Raw genomic sequence first — 19,828 nt, forward strand, 5'->3', positions numbered from 1 at the left:
GCTCTGGAGATGAAACCAGAGATTTGTGATGAGCGTGTCATTACAAGACATCAATTCTGTGTTAATAGAGATAGCAAAGTCAGGAAGGTAATGGCTCTTTTCCTTCCTATACCTCCCCTGCCCCCCTAAAAAAGAAAAGAAAACCCACTTGGAGTGTCAGGGAGAGGCTGAAATCCCTTCCTTTCTCTAGGTCTTGGTTTGCTCATCTGGCCTCTCAAAAAACAGACTGTATCAAATATATAGGTAGCATTCTATCCATTGAGTCACCTAGCTGTCCACAAATAGTGGATAAGTCCAAAAATGACCTGTGATCTGGAAATGTAATTGATGTAAAAACCTATTCGCTGTTTTACATGAATACATATATCCAATCTGTATCAAATTGCTTAATGAGGGAGGGAGAAGGAAAGTTTGGAACTCAAAACATAAAAAACAAAATGTTGAAATTTTTTTTTACATGTTGGGGGAGAAATAATTTTTTTAAACCCATTAGTATCATGTAACTATAAGTAATTCTACATTAATTTTTATAAGATTTTGAGTTCCAAATTTTTTCTCCCCCTTCTTCCTCTCTTCCCTCCTCCCAAGCCAACAAGAAATTCTGATATGTACATTGGTTTATATTTTTAAAGAAGTTATATGAAATAGATGCATTTTAATCTATTTTAACCTATATCAGATTATTTGCTGTCTTGGGGAGGGAGGAAGCAAGGAAGGAAGTAAAAAAATTTGGAGTAAAAAATCTTACAAAAATAAATGTTGAAAACTAGCTTTACATGTATTTGGAAAAAATAAAATACTACTAAAAAAAAAAAAGAAACGGATGCAGTTTCACAAATTTTTTTTTATCCATTGTTCTTGTCAAGTTCATAATAAAAGATCTTTAATTACTACACAAACTATATAAGCATTTAATTCTATTCAACAGATATTTATAAAGTGCCTATTACATTCAAGTCACTGCCCTAAATGCTGGAGATAGAAACTTAAAAGTCAAATAATCTCTACCTTCAAGAAGCTTATACTCTATGAAGAGGAATATCCCATGTATATGCATGTCCATAAAGTTACTTGATGTAAATTTAAAAGGGAGGGAACTACTTGCAGGAAGTAGGAAGCAGGAGGCAGGAATCAGGAAAAACTTATGTAGGAAATAGCTACAGAGTTGGGCTTTGAAGGATGCTGGGATATAGTGCTGGGAATTAAGTATCTACATAAAACACCACCTTCCTCTGTATTAAAAAAAAAAAAAAAAAAAAAAAACCAAGAGGATGGGACCAATGGGCTAGCACATCTGGGAAGAATTGGCGGGAAGAACCAGATGTTGGTGGCAGAGGGACTTGTCGCTGATGCTTGTTTTTCTCCTGCAGACATGCTTGTGGACAGCATGAATGCCCCCAGGATGGATGGGCAAGCTGAGCTGGAGAGAGCGGATCCTGGGCTGCAGATTCCCATCCTCATCCAGAGACAAGCTCCACCTCAGAAAAGCTTTCGAGAGACAGCAAAGGCCAGTCTGAGGAAGAAATGCTCGCTGACCCCGACCGCACTGAAGGATGCCATCCTGGGGTTCTTCCCTGTGATAGGCTGGCTTCCCAAGTACCGCTTCAGAGAATACATCGTGGGTGACATTATGTCTGGCCTTGTCATTGGGGTCATCTTGGTTCCCCAAGCCATCGCCTATTCTCTGCTCGCAGGGCTAAAACCTATCTACAGCCTCTACACATCCTTCTTCTCCAACATCATCTACTTCCTAATGGGCACCTCCAGGCACGTGTCCGTGGGCATCTTTAGCCTGCTCTGCCTCATGGTGGGGCAGGTGGTAGACAGAGAACTACAGCTGGCTGGGTTTGACCTGAATGAAGACGCCGCCGCAGCCAGAAGGAACGATAGCAATGAGACCTTCCCAGCTTCCGAGCTACCTTTGGGGGGCCTGAGTCCAGAATGCGGGAAGGAATGTTACGCGATCAGCATTGCTACAGCCTTGACTTTCCTGGCAGGGGTCTATCAGGTAAGAGTCCCAGACCTATAAAAAGGGTCCTCCGACTTGATAATACTTTATCAACATAATCTTAAAGAATCCAGAATCACCTTCAGAGCAGAATAATATATCAGAAAAATGATGAACAATTACCTACTCTTACAAAGCTTTTTTCATGTTTAGTATGTTATTTGATGTTCCCCAAAAGTCTCATTTTTCACAAGGAGAAACTGATGCTCAAAGAAGGCAATCACATGCCCAGGGTTTCAGAGCTAGTAAGTGGCAGAGCCCACAAATTACTGGATGAATGAATTTATATTTGTTGTTTCTCTGCCTCTGACAGTTCACTCCCTTTACCATCTGTATGATTCCAAGCAAATCTCTTAACTTCTTTGGGCTTCAGTTTCTTCACCTGTAAAATGAGAGAATCAGTCTAAATCATTTCAAAGGTCTCTAATAATTAATCTTTACCCTGGCTTCAGTTTTCCTATCTGTGAAATGAGGAGAATTGGACTAAATCACTTCCTGTGCTTTTTTATATTAGGTACTCCCTCTGGCAATATGGATCCCTTCTCAGAATCATTTTTTAGGAAAGTACTACCTATATAGTTTACTGTATTTTTATTCACTTTGTTAAAGATTTTCCAATTATATTTTTTATGTTTTAAATGTTTTGGTCTTTTTTTCAGAATGGGGTTTTGTATTTTTAAATTGTATTGAAGGAAATGCCACATGTCATTTGGTGGTTCATGAAAGTAAAAATGTAAATTTTTTTTTGCACTTAAGTTCATGGACTCCCTGAAATGTATCCACACACCCTTTGGGGGTTCGTGTGTGTCACATTAAGAACCTGTGGACAAAATAGTCTCTGAAGTCCCTTCTTGCTCTGATGCTCTGCAAGTCTATGATTTTATTACCTGCTCAGTATCAGGAGTGGATAAGGATAAAACAGTGTCTTTATCTCTGAGATAAGGGAGACATAAAAAGATAACCACCAATATTGAGTGACATATGACTTCCTGACATCCGCCAAGTACAGTAAGTGCTGGGGGAGCTCAGCTATCAGGGAGGCTTCACAGAGGAAGAAGTCTTAAAAGATAGGTGACATTTTGCAAAGTCACTGTCAAAAGAGATCATTCCTACTAACGATGGCTTCCGTGATAATGCTAATAGCAACACATAAGACTTTCCATACAACGGGATGGTAGTCTTTTTTTTTTTTTAATAATAACTTTTTATTGACAGAATCCATGCCAGGGTAATTTTTTTAACATTATCCCTTGCACTCACTTCTGTCGCGATTTTTCCCCTCCCTCCCTCCACCCCTTCCCCTAGATGGCAAGCAGTCCTTTACATGTTAAATAGGTTACAGTATATCCTAGCTACAATATATGTTTGCAGAACTGAACAGTTCTCTTGTTGCACAGGGAGAATTGGATTCAGAAGGTATAAATAACCCAGGAAGAAAAACAAAAATGCAAATAGTTCACATTCGTTTCCCAGTGTTCTTTCTTTGGGTGTAGCTGCTTCTGTCCATCATTTATCAATTGAAACTGAGTTAGGTCTCTTTGTCAAAGAGATCCACTTCCATCAGAATACATCCTCATACAATATCATTGTTGAAGTGTATAATGATCTCCTGGTTCTGCTCATTTCACTTAGCATCAGTTCATGTAAGTTTTGCCAGTCCTCTCTGTATTCATCCTGCTGGTCATTTCTTACAGAACAATAATATTCCATAACATTCATATACCACAATTTACCCAGCCATTCTCCAATTGATGGGCATCCATTCATTTTCCAGTTTCTAGCCACTACAAACAGGGCTGCCACAAACATTTTGGCACATACAGGTCCCCTTCCCTTTTTTAGTATCTCTTTGGGGTATAAGCCCAATAGAAACACTGCTAGATCAAAGGGTATGCACAGTTTGATAACATTTTGGGCATAATTCCAGATTGCTCTCCAGAATGATTGAATTTGTTCACAACTCCACCAACAATGCATCAGTGTCCCAGGTTTCCTGCATCCCCTCCAACATTCATCATTATTTTTTTCCTGTCATCTTAGCCAATCTGACAGGTGTGTAGTGGTATCTCAGAGTTGTCTTAATTTGCATTTCTCTGATCAATAGTGATTTGGAACACTCTTTCATATGAGTGGTAATAGTTTTAATTTCATCATCTGAAAACTGTCTGTTCATATCCTTTGACCATTTATCAATTGGAGAATGGCTTGATTTCTTATAAATTTGAGTCAGTTCTCTATATATTTTGGAAATGAGGCCTTTATCAGAACCTTTAACTGTGAAGATGTTTTCCCAGTTTGTTGCTTCCCTTCTAATCTTGTTTGCATTAGTTTTGTTTGTACAAAGGCTTTTTAATTTGATATAATCAAAATTTTCTATTTTGTGATCAGTAATGGTCTCTAGTTCATCTTTGGTCACAAATTTCTTTCTCCTCCACAAGTCTGAGAGATAAACATCCTATGTTCCTCTAATTTATTTATAATCTCGTTCTTTATGCCTAGATCATGGACCCATTTTGATCTTATCTTGTTATATGGTGTTAAGTGTGGGTCCATGCCTAATTTCTGCCTTACTAATTTCCAGTTACGGGATGGTAGTCTTTACGGTATACATTTTCAAAGGAGGAAATAAGCCCACAGAAATGAAAAGAGCTTCCTGGTCACAGAGCTAGTGATGACAGAGCTAAGATTCAGCTCTTTCATTTCTGTAACCCTATACTAGAAAACAGCAAGAAGGAACAAAGGTATGGAATCAGGAATGAATGAAGAAATATCTACTCCATGGACAGCAGGCAGACTAGCCTGGTTGTACCATAAAAACAATCCTTTTTTAAAACAGGTTTTTTAAAAATTGATTTATTTTGCCTATTTTTTGCCTTATTATTTATATTACCTTGAATTTCCCTGTATTCTATGCCTTTCTTCCTCCTAGAGAAAGCCATTCCTTTTTGACAAAGAACCCTTTTAAAGAAAAAGGAAAAAAAAATCATCAAAACTTCTCAATGTAGCAAAAAAAAATAATGAAAATTAAAATCTAACATTATATGTGATGTTGCACAATACTAATAGGGGAAATTATTCTTTTGTTAGTAATGAGAATGCCCAGAAGGCAGCACTGAACCCTATGAGTGTGTTTGTTAGGAGGAAAGCTAGTTTAGTGTAACGAAGAAATTGCATGACCAAGGAGTCAGAAGACAAAGGATCTAAATCCATTTCTGTCACTAACTCACTATGTGAATGAACAAAGTAACTTCACAACTCTCAACTTTAATTTCCCCCACATAAAAACTGAGGGAAGACAGCATTCCAGAAGAAGGATTAGAAGAATTTAGGTTCCTCCTAATTCTAAGTCCCTCATCCTTTTTACTATGATATATGAAATTTTCCTTCCTTCTGTTATATGTAAAGCTTTTTAATTACATCAATTCAAAATAGACTCTTAGATAAAGAGAAGGTATGGAGGGGCTGTGATTTGCATCAATGCAGGGAAGACCCAGATTGATAAAACTATGGATGACTGAAAGTGGCAAGGTATGCTTAAAACCAAGTTTACTTTCCTGATTAAAATACCTGTAAGCTTAGACATTAAGCTCTTTTCCTCTGGTGCTTTCCACTCCTACATCTGTAATCAATCCACTGTGGATCCATGCCTTCTCTGAGAGGAATGCTTTTCCAATTATTCTTTTTCAAGGATGGCGAAATATTGCTGGAGGGAGACATGCTTTCCAGATACTGACTCACTAAGTGACCTTAAGCAAGCTCATTTCTTCTCTGGAACTCAGTCTTCTCAAACGTAAAAGGAGAGGATTGGATTATATGGTCTCTAGGTTCCCTTCAGGTTCCACATTCTGTATTCAAAAGCACAGGTGTCAGAAATCAGCCACAAATCCCAAGTAGGGCCCAAACCAGATTAAAATGTAATGGGAAATATTTAACAAATTAAAGTGTAATAAAACAATGATAACAATGTGTGGCCTGGAGGGATCCTCACATAGTTTGGTGGAACTATTTCTATTTGAATTAGAATTCACCATCCTAACCCTTTTTTAAGTTGTGCTGTATAGTCCTAGATTCATTAACTATTTGGTCCTAGTTTATCTCTTGCTCAAGCCAACTCTCATGTTGTTTTTAGGTGCTCATGGGACTTTTTCGGCTTGGCTTTGTCTCCACGTACCTCTCCCAGCCTCTTCTGGATGGATTTGCAACGGGGGCTTCCTTGACCATCCTAACCTCCCAAGTCAAGTACCTCTTTGGAATAAAGATCCCCCGTTACCAGGGCTATGGCATGTTCCTCGCCACGTGGGTGAATATGATCCGAAACATCACCCAGGCGAACGTCTGCGACGTCCTCACCAGTGCCGTCTGCCTGACAGTGCTGATCACCGCCAAGGAGCTAACGGAGAGGTACAAGAAGAAGCTGAGGGTTCCCCTCCCGACAGAGCTGGTGGTCATCGTCACCGCCACGCTGGTGTCCCACTTTGGGAAGCTCCACGAGCGCTACGGGTCCAGCATCTCTGGGGACATCCCCACGGGCTTCATCCCGCCCCAGGCACCCAGCTTTGGGCTGATGCACCGCGTGGCCTTAGATGCGGTTCCCATAGCGGTCATCGGCTTTGCTTTCACGGTCTCACTGTCAGAGATGTTCGCCAAAAACTACGGCTACACTATCAGGGCCAACCAAGAGATGTTTGCCGTGGGCTTCTGCAACATAATTCCCTCCTTCTTTCACTCCTACACCACCAGCGCGGCCCTGAGTAAGACCTTGGTCAAGACCTCCACGGGGTGCCACACCCAAGTGTCCAGCGTGGTCAGCGCCGCCGTGGTGCTCTTGGTGCTCCTGTTCCTGGCCCCACTGTTCTACTCCTTGCAGAAGTGCGTCCTGGCCTGCATCATCATCGTCAGCCTGAAGGGGGCCCTGTGGAAGTTCAGAGACGTGCCCAGGCAGTACCGGGTCAACAAGACGGACGCCCTGATATGGTGCGTCACCATGGCCTCCTGTGCCCTCATCAGCATAGAAATCGGGCTCCTGGTCGGGGTCCTCTTCTCCGTGCTCTGTGTGGTGGGCCGCACGCAGCATCCCCACGTGGCCTTGCTCGGCCAAATCGAGAGCACCGTTTTTTACGAGGACAACAGAAAATACGAAAACCTTCTTCCCGTCCCCAAGATCAGGATATTTCGCTTTGAGGCCCCCCTTTACTATGCAAACAAGGATTTCTTCCTAAAATCCCTCTACAAGATGACGGGCCTCGACCCCACACTGGAAGCAGCAAAGAGGAAAAAGTGCAAAAGGGGGAAGGTGCCCACGGATGGGGGAGACGCAGGAAAAGGGGCTCTTGGCGAACTGGGCCAAGCCGACCCCTCCTGTCACTTGGTCCCGAAGCAAGGCGAGTTTCACACCATCATCATTGACTGCTCCTCGGTGCTGTTCCTAGACACTGCCGGCATCAGCACGCTTAAAAATGTGTGGAAAGATTACAAGGCCGTGAACGTTGCGATCCTCCTTGCGGGCTGCAACCCGTCGGTGACCGAGTCTCTGAGGAGAGGGGGCTACTTTGGCAACGACGACACAAGCGTGAAGGAGTTACTCTTCTACAACGTGCATGGGGCAGTCCAGTTTGTGCGCTCCAGGGAGCAGGTGGTGGACTCCACCCTCTAGGGCTCAATCTCCCGACAGCCCTTCGGACCCCAACTCCCCACCCACCACCCTGAGCCAACTCCTACAGAGCCTGAGGGCTGGGGGCAAAGGCAGCCTGGGATCCCTGCTTCTGCAGTGAACACTGGCAAAGGTTCCCAGCCCAAGCTGGGGAGCCCTGTACTGGCTCTTTCTTAGCCTCAACCTCCTGCTGTTAAATGTGGGATTGAACTGGATCATTTCCATGATCCTTTCTAGCTCTCAATCCATGGTTGTAGAAAAGTTGCTTTTAGGGGGGAAATATTCTGATCATTATTGGACATCTGCTTTCTCTTATCTAAAAAGAGAGAGCATGGCCTGAGGTCTGTCAGCTGGGGATTTCCCTCGTGGGGTAGAGACACCAAGAAAGAAGAGGTGTGAAGGTCTGAAAAACTGTTCCTGTGTCTGCAGAAAGACACCACACCCAAGTGCATCTTACAGTCAGACTCTGCATCTGCACACGGCACTGTCTGTCCTGGGCCACCTCGAGCCCAGGTCTCTGAACACAATAGGTGCTTAATAAATGCTTGTTGAACGAATGAACGGATGATGGATTTTCAGCTTAGGTTGGACTAGAAAGAGTTGCTTCAGCAATCTGGTGATTCTATGAACCCCACAAAGTAGTTATCTGTGTGTTTCTATAGTGAGTCTCCTTGTCTTGGGGAGAGCAGGGAGGAATAGCCAATGAGCAAGTTCAACAAGACAAGCACTTCCTCTCCCCGCACTGTGCGCCCACACACTCGTAGACTGCTAAAACCTCCTCAGAGACAACCCGTGCCCTTCCCTCTCTCCCACATCCCCGTAGGTGACACCCTCATACAGGCAGCCCCACTCTTCCTGTCACAACACCCCCACCCTCTCCACACACTTTTGTGGCTGTCCTGGCACTGGGGAGACAGGAATGAGGGCTGAACTTTTAAGTCCAAAGATCTGAGTTCAAATTCTGATTCTGGTACTATGTGGCAATCTGGGACACCCTGCTTTGACTCTCTGGGCACTGGTTTTTGACCTGGATAATGGGGCTCACACAGGCCACCTCACGAGATGTCCGAAAAGTGCTCCCTACACCTTAAACTGCTGCTGTGGTGGTTGTCTCTCACTGTGATCACGGAGGCCTCGGGCTAAAGTCTATGGATCCAATTAAACTTTCCCTGTTGGCTTCTCATGAAGGAATGGGGCTTAAAGAATAAAATCTGAAGGAAAGCTACAAGCTGTCCCTTCTCATACTTTCTTGAAACTGGAGAATTTCAAACTCGAGCTCTCCACGTTTATCTTTCTGTAGTCAACCACGGAGGGCAAGAGAGGGTGGGCTCCTCACTGGTAACGGACCGTTGGCAGTTAGTTGACGCCTTCCTGGCCCCACATCTCAGCTGCCCGGCCTTCCTGACAGTGCTCAGCCTCTCTCTCACCTCCCACCATGATTATGAAGGAGGGAGAACTGCAGAGCAGAGATAAGGCACTCTTGGGAAAACGCATCCTCAGTGTCTCCCTCGGCCTCTAACTTTTTGTTCCGTTCTCTACTAAGCTACACACACACACTGTGTTATACTTGATAAAGAGCAGGGCAGTAAGCCTCTGAAGTATCCATATTCACTGTCACTTTGAGCAGGGCCCCCACCCTCCATGGACCTCAGTTTCCAAGATGAGGAAGTTGGTCCGAATGATTCCTTCCAAATTATCGTTTGTCCTTCATTCCTGAGAAGGGCCAATCCCTTCCAAATAGGTGACAGAAACTTTCAAGGCTCAAAAAAATGAAATCTTGAGGCCATTAGAGACTGCACCAGTTCCCTTGGCTGTTGGCAAATAATGTCCCCTGGGATAGCTAAGCTTAATGGCAGACAGCAGGTCTTGCCCTCCCCATTTGTCCTGTTCTGTATCTGGCCACATGGCTCTGGAAGAGGAAGTGAGCCAAGTGACTCTGCAAAGCCTCCTTCACTTAAATCCAACTCACTTGCACGTCATGGCATCAGCTCCGTGATGTCATAGTTCTCTTCGAGAATGAAGGTCAGGGGCAGATAGATGGCATAGTAGATAGAGCACACAAGAGTCAGGAGGATCTGAGTTCAAATCCAGCCTCAGACCTTTACTAGCTATGGGAACCTGAGCAAAACACTTGACCCCAATTGCTTAAAAAACAAAACAAAACAAAAAATGATGAATTTATCAATAGATTCTCAGGCAGCCATGATAGGAATGAGAGGTATTCCAAGAGAAAGTCATCCCTCAGATCTGTCAGCTACAGGTCAAAAGGTTCTTTCTTAATCTATTCAATTCCTTGCACTTCCTTTTCTTCTCTTCCTCTTGAGTCACACTTCAACCAACTTTCCCTGTTTTCTGATTCCTCTTGGAATCAATCCAGGGAACCTTTGCTCTTGGCTCCAGAACTTTTTCTTTTTTCCCCACTTTCTTTCTCACATCCCCCAATCAATCTCCTGAGTCCCTGACCTTGCTGGTACTTGTATTCCCAGGTTCAAAGGGCTAAACACAGGAGACCCAAGTTCAAATCCCAGCTCTGCCAATAACTAGCTATATCAGCTTGGACAAGTCCTTTTCTCTCACAAGGAAGGAGGAAGGAAGGAAAGCATACAAACGTTTATGAAATGTCCACTCTGTGCCAGGCACTGTGCTAAGGGATCTACAAATCCTTACAACAACTCTGGTATGTAGGTGCTATTATCATCTGAATACTACAGATGAGGAAACCGAGGAGGACCAGAGTTAAATTACTTCCCCAGGGTTATAGCGCTAATGAGCATTTGAGATGAGATTTGAACTTGGATCTTCTAGACTCGCTGCACCACAACCCTGGCTACTTTTGTTGTTGTTCAGTCATTTGTCAGTTGTGTCTAACTCTTTGTGATACCATTTGGAGTTTTCTGGGTGAAAATAATGGAGTGGTTGACCATTTCTTTCTTCAGCTCATTATACAGATGAGGACACTGAGGCAAATAAAGTTAAGTGACTTGTCCAGGGTCACACATCATGTAAGTGTCTGAGGCCGGATTTGAAATCAGGAAGATGAGTCTTCCTGACCCCAGGCCCAGCACTATGAACTGTACCACCTAGCTGTCCAGTTGACTTCTAGGACTTAGTTTTCTCCCTTGTTATAATAATAATAAGTAATAATAATAAATAGCATTTAATTTAACATTTACTATGTGCCAAGCACTGTACCTTATGCATTTTACAATTATACAATTATTATCTTAAATGATTCTCACAATTACCCTAGGAGGGAGATGCTATTATGACTCCCATTTTACAGATGAAAAATGAATAACTGAATTACAGAAGCACTAAAGTTCAGTCCAGCTGGAAGAATTCTATTGGATTATATTTTCTTCTACATATCTTCCCCTTTCCATCCTCCTTCCAAGACACTGCCGTCAGAACAAAGTGCAGATTCGGGTGTCTAGGTCCTGATCCTGGCTCCATCTATAAATTGAATCTGAAGTTACTTCTCCTCCCTAGGCCTCAGTTTCTTCATCAGCCAAATGGAGGTGGCAACAATCCCTATTCTACCTATCTCTTAGGGAAGAAATGAAGACCAGAAGAGAAAATTGATTCAAAAGCACTTTGGGAAGAGTTTCAAGTGCTTTCCTCATGTGAGGTAGTGATAATAGAAGTGATATAGAAGTCGTTATCACTGCAGGACATGGGACAGGGAGGGATTTGTCATCTAGTTGCTTAATCCTGAGTTCGCTAGGGCTTTGCAAGGAAAAACAAATTTGCAAAATCATAATTATTTAGTATTATAATTATATGTATGTGCCATTACATATAATTATATATAATAGAGTTTATCGTTATTAATTAGTAATAATAATTTAGTTTTATAATTATAATAGTATATTGTATTAATAATTGCTCATCATTACCTCAATCATAATAACATTTATTGTAGCATACAGTTTTTAAAATTTTGAGTTCCAAATTTTCTCCTTCCTTCTCTCCCTCACCCTCCCATTCCCTAAGATGGCGTATTATTCTAAAGACAAATTTTAATATTCATTTTTTTAAATTTCGGGGTTCCAAATTTTTCCCTTCCCTCACCTAACAATATAATTTATTTAATAACAAATTAGTCATTTGATTTTATAACAGACTTGTGTGGAAACTCCCTACCAATGCATATCAAAAATTGCTTTTTGCAACTTACAGTCTTAAAAAATTTCTTGAGATACTGTGAAGTTAAATGACTTATTCATCAGTATCAGCCATGAGACTTAATGAAAGCTTTTCTTTTTTTTAATTTTCAATATTTTTTTTCAAATACATGTAAAGATAATTTTTAACACTTGTTTTTGTAAGAGTGTTCCAAATTTTTTGTCTCTTCCTTACCTCCCCCCTTCCCCAAGATAGCTAGTAATCTGAGAGAAGCTAAATATGTATAATTATTTTAAACTTATTAATGAAAGCTCTTCTTACTCCAAGGGCAGCTTTCTATCCAGCTGATTATTCTAATTCTCTCTTTACATTCAGTATTCATATTCAGCAGTCTCCCATTTAAGGACTAACCCATCTTGAACCTGTTTAGATCATTCTCATTCATAGTAGTGTATGAATGTAGAATATATCTGGTGATTTAATAATGATGGGAAAGATAAATTATTATTAAAGCTTAATAAGATTATATTACATTGGGTCCAGACTTAATAACATCACAATATAATGGTTCCAGACTCATGATTTCATCCGGACACTGGTCTTGGAGTCAGGAAGACTGTCTCAAATACTTATTAAGAGGATGCTCTGAGAAAAACATTCACCCTTCCTAGGCAAAGTTTCCTCATCTGTAAAATGAGGGAGTTGAACTTAATAGCTTCTAAGGTCCTTCCTAACTCTAAATCAGGGGTCCTCAAACTACGGCCCGTGGGCCAGATGCAGCAGCTGAGGACGTTTATCCCCCTCACCCAGGGCTATGAAGTTTCTTTATGTAAAGGCCCACAAAACAAAGTTTTTGTTTTTACTAAAGTCCGGCCCTCCACAGTCTGAGGGACAGTGAACTGGCCCCCTATTTAAAAAGTTTGAGGACCCCTGCTCTAAATCATTGATAACATTATCCGATAATCATAGCTGAGGACTTGTGGGATGGCAGATTTCTTCATCAATGCCAATTTGTGATTGGTTCTCTAAATATTATGTCACACTGCCTCTCCTTCATATCATTATATTACTATAATACTTAACATTATACCTAATCATAATATTAATAACAATAACTAATATTTACATAGTGCTTTAGGGTTTATAAAACTCTAAACAAATATTATCACGTGTGATCCTCACAACAATTCTGGAAGATAGATGCTATTATCCCCATTTTGGAGATGAGGAAACTGAAGGCACAAAGGTTAAGTGACTTGTCCAAGATCATATCACAAATGTCAAAGGTTACATTTGAACTCAGATCTCCCTGATTCCAATCTCATAGTTGTAGCCAACCTCCCAACTTAGCTATCCCAAATGCTATTTAAGAGATGTACCCAGGGCCACATAGCTAGTAAATGATAATGCAGGTCTTCCTGATTCCAAGACCAATAGTCTATCCACTGTGTCATCTAGTTGCTTCATAAATACTAGAATATAACAATATAATAATAATATTACTGTCAGTCAGTAAACCTTCATAAAGCACCTGCTATGTGCCAGGGATTATGCTAAGCATGATAATTTTCTCCAGGCATCCTCCCCAAGCTAAATCACAGCATTAAAATGAGCCTTCGGTTCCTGAAGGCAATGCCAAGATAGCAGAAGTTCCGGCAGGTCTAGACAAACTGGAAAGATGGGTATGGGCTTAGAGATGGACTGTGGGATATCTCCTGCCTGAGGAGCAATCCAGCTCAGGGCAGAAACCTCTATATCCCAGCCAGATCTCAGCCACAGCAACTCGTGACAAAGTGTCTACTCCAACACAGAGGGAGTGTGATCTGTGTCTGTGGAGAGACTCTTATGTTAGAGGAATCAGAGATGATGATGAGAATGATGTAATAATAAAGCAGCTATGTGGTGCTATGGATAGAGTACAGAGTTAGGAAAACCTGAATTCAAATCCAGCCTAGAGACTTTCTAGATGAGTGACCCTGAGCAAGTCACTTAACCCTGCTTGCCTCAGTTTCCTTATCCATAAAATATGCTAGAGAAGGAGGTGGCAAACCACAAGAAAACTCCAAATAGGATTGTGAAGAATTGGACATAACGAAACATATAAACAACAACAAAATGGGGATAATCACAGCATCTATCGCAAAAAAGAATTCTCAAAACAGGATTGAGAATCAAATGAGATAATAGTTTTAAAGCTCTTAGCACTTCTTGGCACATGATACATGCTATATAAATGCTTATTCTTTTATCTTCTTCCTATCATTGTTAATAATATTAGAATAACTAATGTAATTATTCTACATTATATTGTCCTAATGTAGTATATATTATACTATACATTATATAATTATATTTTATATATGCATTTAACATATTTATGTTATATATTATATATAGCATGCTATACATACTTTACACATTTATATGCTATAAAATTATATAATATATAGTATAGTATATATAACATATTGTATAATATGGTATACTATATAATACTACAGTTTATATAATTATAGTATAATAACATTTATATGACAGTTTAAGGTTAGCAAAGCTCTTTTGCCACACGGACTTGCATAGTAGAAAGTGCAAGCATAATAATTTCTATTTTATAGATATCTCTGAAGCCCCAGAGAGGAGAAATGATTTGGCCAGGATCATGTAGCTAGGGAATGGTGGAACTGAAACTAAAACCCAAGTCTTTTGATTCCCAGTTCTGGCTTTCTTCCATCATACAATCGTATGATTCCCTTTATTTCCCTCATGTAAATGTCATGGCTGCTGATACAGTTCCTCAGGAAATCAAGAGGGCTCACCTGGCTGTGATGAGGTCCAGTAACCAATGAGTTCTGACCTGTTCGATGCCCCCATGAGGGATAGATGCAATATAGGCAAGATTGAGCTGTTGGTCTTTGCTGAGATCATATCGGTCTGACTTTTCATGAGGCAAAGGTGGGCTGAAAAAAAGCAAAAAGATCAAGAAAAAGATATCACTCCCAAGCACCTCTTTACAGACATCCCATATTTACAGGGCCCCTGGGCAAAGCATACCTATTATGTAACAGGTATGTATAGAGTACCTAGAAATGTGAAATAATCAGTTCAGCTACTATATAGCCATATTGTGTACAACCCCTTAGTCAATGCAGGAATGCTTACCTTGGTATCCTTAATAGATGGGTCATTTAGCCTCTGTCTGGACTTTTCTAGCCACAGGAAGATCACTACTTTTTAAGTCAGCTGTTAACTCTATTTTTTTTTTTTGATCTAACAAATTTTTATTGTCTCTCCTTCCTACATCTCCCTGATCCCACAAATGGAAAAGAAGGGGGGAATCCCTTTAGAGCAAATATATATAGTCAAGCAAAAAAAAATTTTTTAATCCCCAAATTGATCTGGTTCCAAAAAGTAAATGTCTCATTCAGGATATATTGGTTCATTTTAATGAAATGCTTCTCTTCCATCCCCCTGCTTATTTTTTCATTATTATTCTTTGCTATAAGGGATGGTATTATGGTTGGGGGAGGTAGAGAGGTTTATTAAGAAATGAAATAATATAAAACAAAAGAAATCGGTATAAATTTAGAAATTATCACTCTGGGGAAAAGTCCTTACCTATTCCAATTTAATTATATCTTTGGTATTAGAAATTTTCAGATTGTAGCTTTTTATCTACTCAAATAATCTGAGTATCTGAGTATCCAAATAATCTGGATATTTCTAACTTTACATCTTTGGTGATTCTCTTAGCTACCCTGCGACTGTCCATGAAGTTCACAGTCATTCATCTTAATACTGGTCAACAATTGAGTGAAATCACTCAAGATCCTAGTCTTTTGCTAAGGAAAAGATGTTTCCTTTTTCATGTTAAGGACACTAGAGAATAGCTTCTGAGAGAATTATGATACCATGTAAGGAAAGTGACTTTGGAGAAACAAACCATGGAATATTCATAGATATTCCATAACTGGTGCCAGTCAACTTACTCTGAAGAGGAGCTATTTGATGAACTAGAGAGAAATTCAAAAGACCCTGCCAGCATCAGCTATGGTCTCTGCTTCCTTCCCTTTTAGAAAAATCTCAATGACTTCTTCAGTTGTACATCTGATGAGAGGAATGTGTTCTTTGACTTTGGGAGTTCAAATGGTCCAAAGGGCTAGGACTCCTTGGCATCCTCTCATTTCTGAGTCAGTCCAGCATCATAAGCTGAGGAGCAAAGAGTGACCTCTGGGGCTCCAGGATCCAGTCCAGCAGTAGCCGAGACGCAGGCTTACCTAAAAGTCCTATCGCATTTGAACATGAAGTTGGTGAGACAGATGCTATGGAGGAACCGTGCTAAGTTAAGCCTATATTCGTCCCAGAGACAGAAGTGGTATGGGAGCAAGTATTCTCCTAAGGGGTTGGGAGAAATGATTGTGTGTCAGTCATGACCAAGTCCTCAAAGTAAACATCCTTTTGTAAAAGCTAATTGATGTTAAGTGGTTAAATGGAATTGTAGTCTTGTTACTACTGGGTCCCTAAGGATGGAGAAGATACAGCTAATGAGAGCTTGAGCCAATGAGAGTAGAGATGCCAGCGAAAGACATCTGACTAGAGAGGGTCCACGCCAGTGGAGGGAGTACTCACGTTAATGAAATAATAGATAGTTGAAATATAGAATAAGAAGGTCATCATTTTACTGACAGTCCTGCATTCATTCAGGAAACACTCCCTGAGCACTTACTGTTTTCCCCAGAGGTATATTGAGTGATACAAGCCACACTAGCTCTTTCCCCCTCCCTGGTCCCCCAAAGAGTAATTCCAGGTAAATCCAAGACGCTTTCTCTCCACAGAGTCCAGCTACTGGCAGACTCTAGTTACTAGTTCAGTGACATGATCCCTTATGTTAAGTGTGTGTATGATTAATTTTATTTTTCCTCAAGCACTATGAGGAACTGGCAAATCAGAGAATCTGTGATTCTTCCATGATGCTGATGACCAAACACTATGCAGGTCACATGAGAATCAGCTGAGGAAACTAGAAGTGTTTAATTTAGATTCAAGCCAATTCAGCAAGTATTTAATACCTGCTGTATGCAAATAAGAAGACTTCGGGGAACATGAAGTGTCTGAAAGGCTGTCACGGAGGGAAAGGCCAAATTTGTGTTTGACCCGAGAGAACAGAATTAGGTCCAAAGCAGAAAGTTTGAGGAGGCAGATTTTTGCTAGGTACAAGGGAAAGCGTCCCAGTAAACAGAGCATCCTAGACGGAAGCCATTGCTTCAACGATATTTTCAAAGTTACTGGTCACCAGAAGTCTCAAGGGAAGGCTAGGCTATAAACGGCTGGTTTCCTTCCAGGTGTAGGTTAGTCAGTCCCTTTCTCGAGCTAAGGTTCTCTGGGCAGAGCTCACAGTGGGGGGCAAGGCGTAGCTAAGACTCATAACTTGCCTTCACTCAGTTTTCGAGGGGCTCTCCTTCTACTCCGAGATTTCTCTGCCAGACCCCTATCCCTGGAATCCCCCCAAAGCACTATGCAGCTGGGGCTCCAGCCTCTCGGACGGCCCCGAACTTGAAACAGAGAAAACACCGGGGGGAAGGGAGACGGACTGTGGGGGACTTCGGGAGCCTCGTTCGTCTCTCCCTGACAGTGGCGCGAGAGGAGCCAGGGCACGGCCCGTAGGAGGGGGCAGCGGGGGTCGGCGGGCGTCACTGCGCCCCAGCCAGGGGAATGGCGGAGGCGTCCCAGGCACTGGCCGCGGGGAGGCGAGCTCAGCCTACCAGAAGCCGGTGCTCCTCCAGAAAGGCTTCAGCTGCCCCGTGGCTGTGGAGGCGTCCACCGAGAAGAGGCAGGAGGCGAAGGTCGGCGGCAGGAGGGCGACGAGCGGCAGCAGCGGCGCCGCGGCCCACGTGCTCCGAGCCCCCATCCAGCCGCCAGCCCAGAGGCGCTGCGAAGCGGCCGGCTCCGCTCCAACGGAGCGCGTTCCCGCAGCTGGCAGCCGGCTTCCGGCTCCTAGGGGAAGGAAGCAGGCCCGCCCCTCCGCGCGCAGCCCGGCTCGGCTCGGGCCTCCCCGGGAGAGCGCGCGCAGCCCCGGAATCTCGACACGCCTCCTCTGCGCTCGCGGCAGGGAGCCCCCTCCCACTCCCACTCTGCCTCCCGGGAGAACGGATCCTCCCTAGCGGTTTCCTGCGGCTGCTTCCTGATCCAGCTCTTCCGGGCAGCCTGGAGTCGGATTCGGGGCGGGGCGGGGGTGTTCCCGAACGCTGCCCACGGGGAAAGAGCCCGAGCCCCGGCTGAGGAAAGGGTTGGAGTCCGACCACCTGAGATCGGACGCTCGGGGATGGTTAGAGGCCACGCGTCCGACCTCTCCTCGCCCAGAGAGGGCATGCAAGGTCACAGGCCAGTAAATGGTAGAACAGGTGCTCGGAATCTGGGTCTCCTGACTCCCAATCCAGGCCCGGCCTGTGTTTCTCAACCCATTCAGTCCTAATAGTCAGAGGACCCGATTTAAACCTGGAAGAGACCTTAGAAGCCAACGAATCGGAACGTGTCGCTTTGCAGATGCAGGAAAAAGCCTCCAAGAGAACTTACTTGCCTAGGTCTTCCGACTCTAAGATCGGCTTTCTTTTGACTTTCACTTAAAGTTTACAAAGCCAGCTGAACAATCAAAGATTAAATTCTTGCTGCTCTGAGAGATAGGATTAAATCTGAGATAAACTCGCTGGTAGCAGGGCGTGGAGCAAAAGTAAGACTCGTTCTTTGAGCTCGAGGAACAGGAGGGAGGGATCGGTTTTAGCTGATTGAGATCAAGGCAGACTTCCTGGAAGAGGACGAGAGTACGGAGTCCAGGAGTGGAACCTTGAAGGAAAATTGTCATCCTGGCAGGGTCGGAGTTCGCTGCAACAGCGAGCCAGGTGTATACAGACAAGGAAGAAAAACGAAACAGCTAAAGGACAGAGCAGGGTTCCTGAACGTGGAAGTTTATTAACGTTTTAGTTGGAACAAAAGGATTTGCAACTGTCAATGCTGAAAAATCACCTATGCATATATCTTGTAAATAAAAATCTGTAATAAAAAAATAAAGTTTTTAGTTTCTAGTAGGAAATTTTTACCTCTTAGATTTGATTTTCTATCAGTTAAGAAACAGAAGTTCTCCATATCTGGGTACACACAGCACTTCTGGTCCATATCACCATTAGCTGAGCCTAAAGCAGACCTAAATTTCTAGACCAGTCTGACATTTACTGGCTTTTGAATTTTTCTGAATCTCTCTTTTAGCTTCTGTAAAAGAGGGATGATATTGCTTCCCCTGCCTTTGGCCTAGGGATTATGTGAAGATCATAGGGAAACTTGAGAAATAATATGACATGGAGGTCAAAGTGCGGAGGTTTACGAGTCACAAGACAAATTTCAGCCCAGGCTGCAGTTAAGTCAGCCAGTCAGTTAAAAAGCATTTGTTTTATGCCAGTCTGCCCTGGGGAAATGAATTTAAGTGTAAGGAAAAGAAAGGGTGGAGGAGAAAGCATCCTTGGCAGGCACAGTGGGAAGATGAAGTACCAGAGTCCACAGTATAGACCTGAAAGGAGAGAGCTAGCCTGGGCTCTTTCTCAAACTGGAAGTAGCTCACCAGTGGGAGAAGGGGGCTCTTGGGTCAAAGGGATGTTTCAGGATGAGAAAGCCAAGAGGTATGAAGGAAATTCCACAGTGAGAAGGCAACTGAAGCATGGCAGTAAAGGATAGAGAGTCACAAATGAGTAACGGTAAATCATAACTTCTTTGGGCCTCAGGTTTTTTTATTTGTATGATTGGAATAATATTTATGAACATACCTTATAAGGATGTTATACAGAAAGTTATTTATAAATCCCAAACAAAGAGAATGGCTATTATTGTTATTGTAAAGGCAACTGGTGTAACTGATAGAGTCTAGAATCAGGAAGCTCTGAGTTCAAAAATCATACTAATTACATAATTCTGGATCTTGTAACTTCTGTTTGCCTCAGTTTCTTCAATATAGAATGGGAAATAATACCACCAGCATTTGTGGATTGTTGTGAGGATCAAAA

The 19,828-nt window shown here is 42.4% G+C and overlaps 2 protein-coding genes and 1 long non-coding RNA gene across 5 annotated transcripts in view; 1 reads left to right on the forward strand and 2 right to left on the reverse strand.

Moving 5' to 3' along the window:
* Positions 1 to 8,886, forward strand: part of SLC26A1 (solute carrier family 26 member 1) — a 36,229-nt gene extending 27,343 nt beyond the window's left edge. For both annotated transcript variants that reach the window (XM_051966295.1, XM_051966296.1), the window contains exons 2-3: positions 1,371 to 2,008; positions 6,138 to 8,886. In XM_051966295.1, the coding sequence (XP_051822255.1) occupies positions 1,371 to 2,008; positions 6,138 to 7,661 (2,162 nt within the window). In that variant the 3' untranslated portion in view covers positions 7,662 to 8,886. The remainder of the gene's footprint in view (positions 1 to 1,370; positions 2,009 to 6,137) is intronic.
* Positions 1 to 18,857, reverse strand: part of IDUA (alpha-L-iduronidase) — a 74,065-nt gene extending 55,208 nt beyond the window's left edge. The window contains exons 1-2 of one of the 2 annotated variants that reach the window (XM_051966298.1): positions 17,543 to 18,857; positions 14,600 to 14,740 (exon numbers count right to left, since the gene is read on the reverse strand). In XM_051966298.1, coding sequence (XP_051822258.1) covers positions 14,600 to 14,740; positions 17,543 to 17,688 — 287 coding nt within the window. In that variant the 5' untranslated portion in view covers positions 17,689 to 18,857. The remainder of the gene's footprint in view (positions 1 to 14,599; positions 14,741 to 17,542) is intronic. The other variant, XM_051966297.1, reaches the window with a different exon arrangement.
* Positions 2,028 to 6,131, reverse strand: LOC127541170 (uncharacterized). Its single transcript, XR_007948382.1, has 3 exons — positions 5,576 to 6,131; positions 4,899 to 4,966; positions 2,028 to 2,390 (listed from the first exon to the last, which is right to left on the reverse strand). It is a non-coding gene; the product is annotated as an uncharacterized LOC127541170 (long non-coding RNA).
* Positions 18,858 to 19,828: the final 971 nt, after the last annotated feature.

The sequence above is a fragment of the Antechinus flavipes genome, chromosome 6 (genome assembly GCF_016432865.1).
Source record: "Antechinus flavipes isolate AdamAnt ecotype Samford, QLD, Australia chromosome 6, AdamAnt_v2, whole genome shotgun sequence".
NCBI lineage: Eukaryota > Metazoa > Chordata > Mammalia > Dasyuromorphia > Dasyuridae > Antechinus > Antechinus flavipes.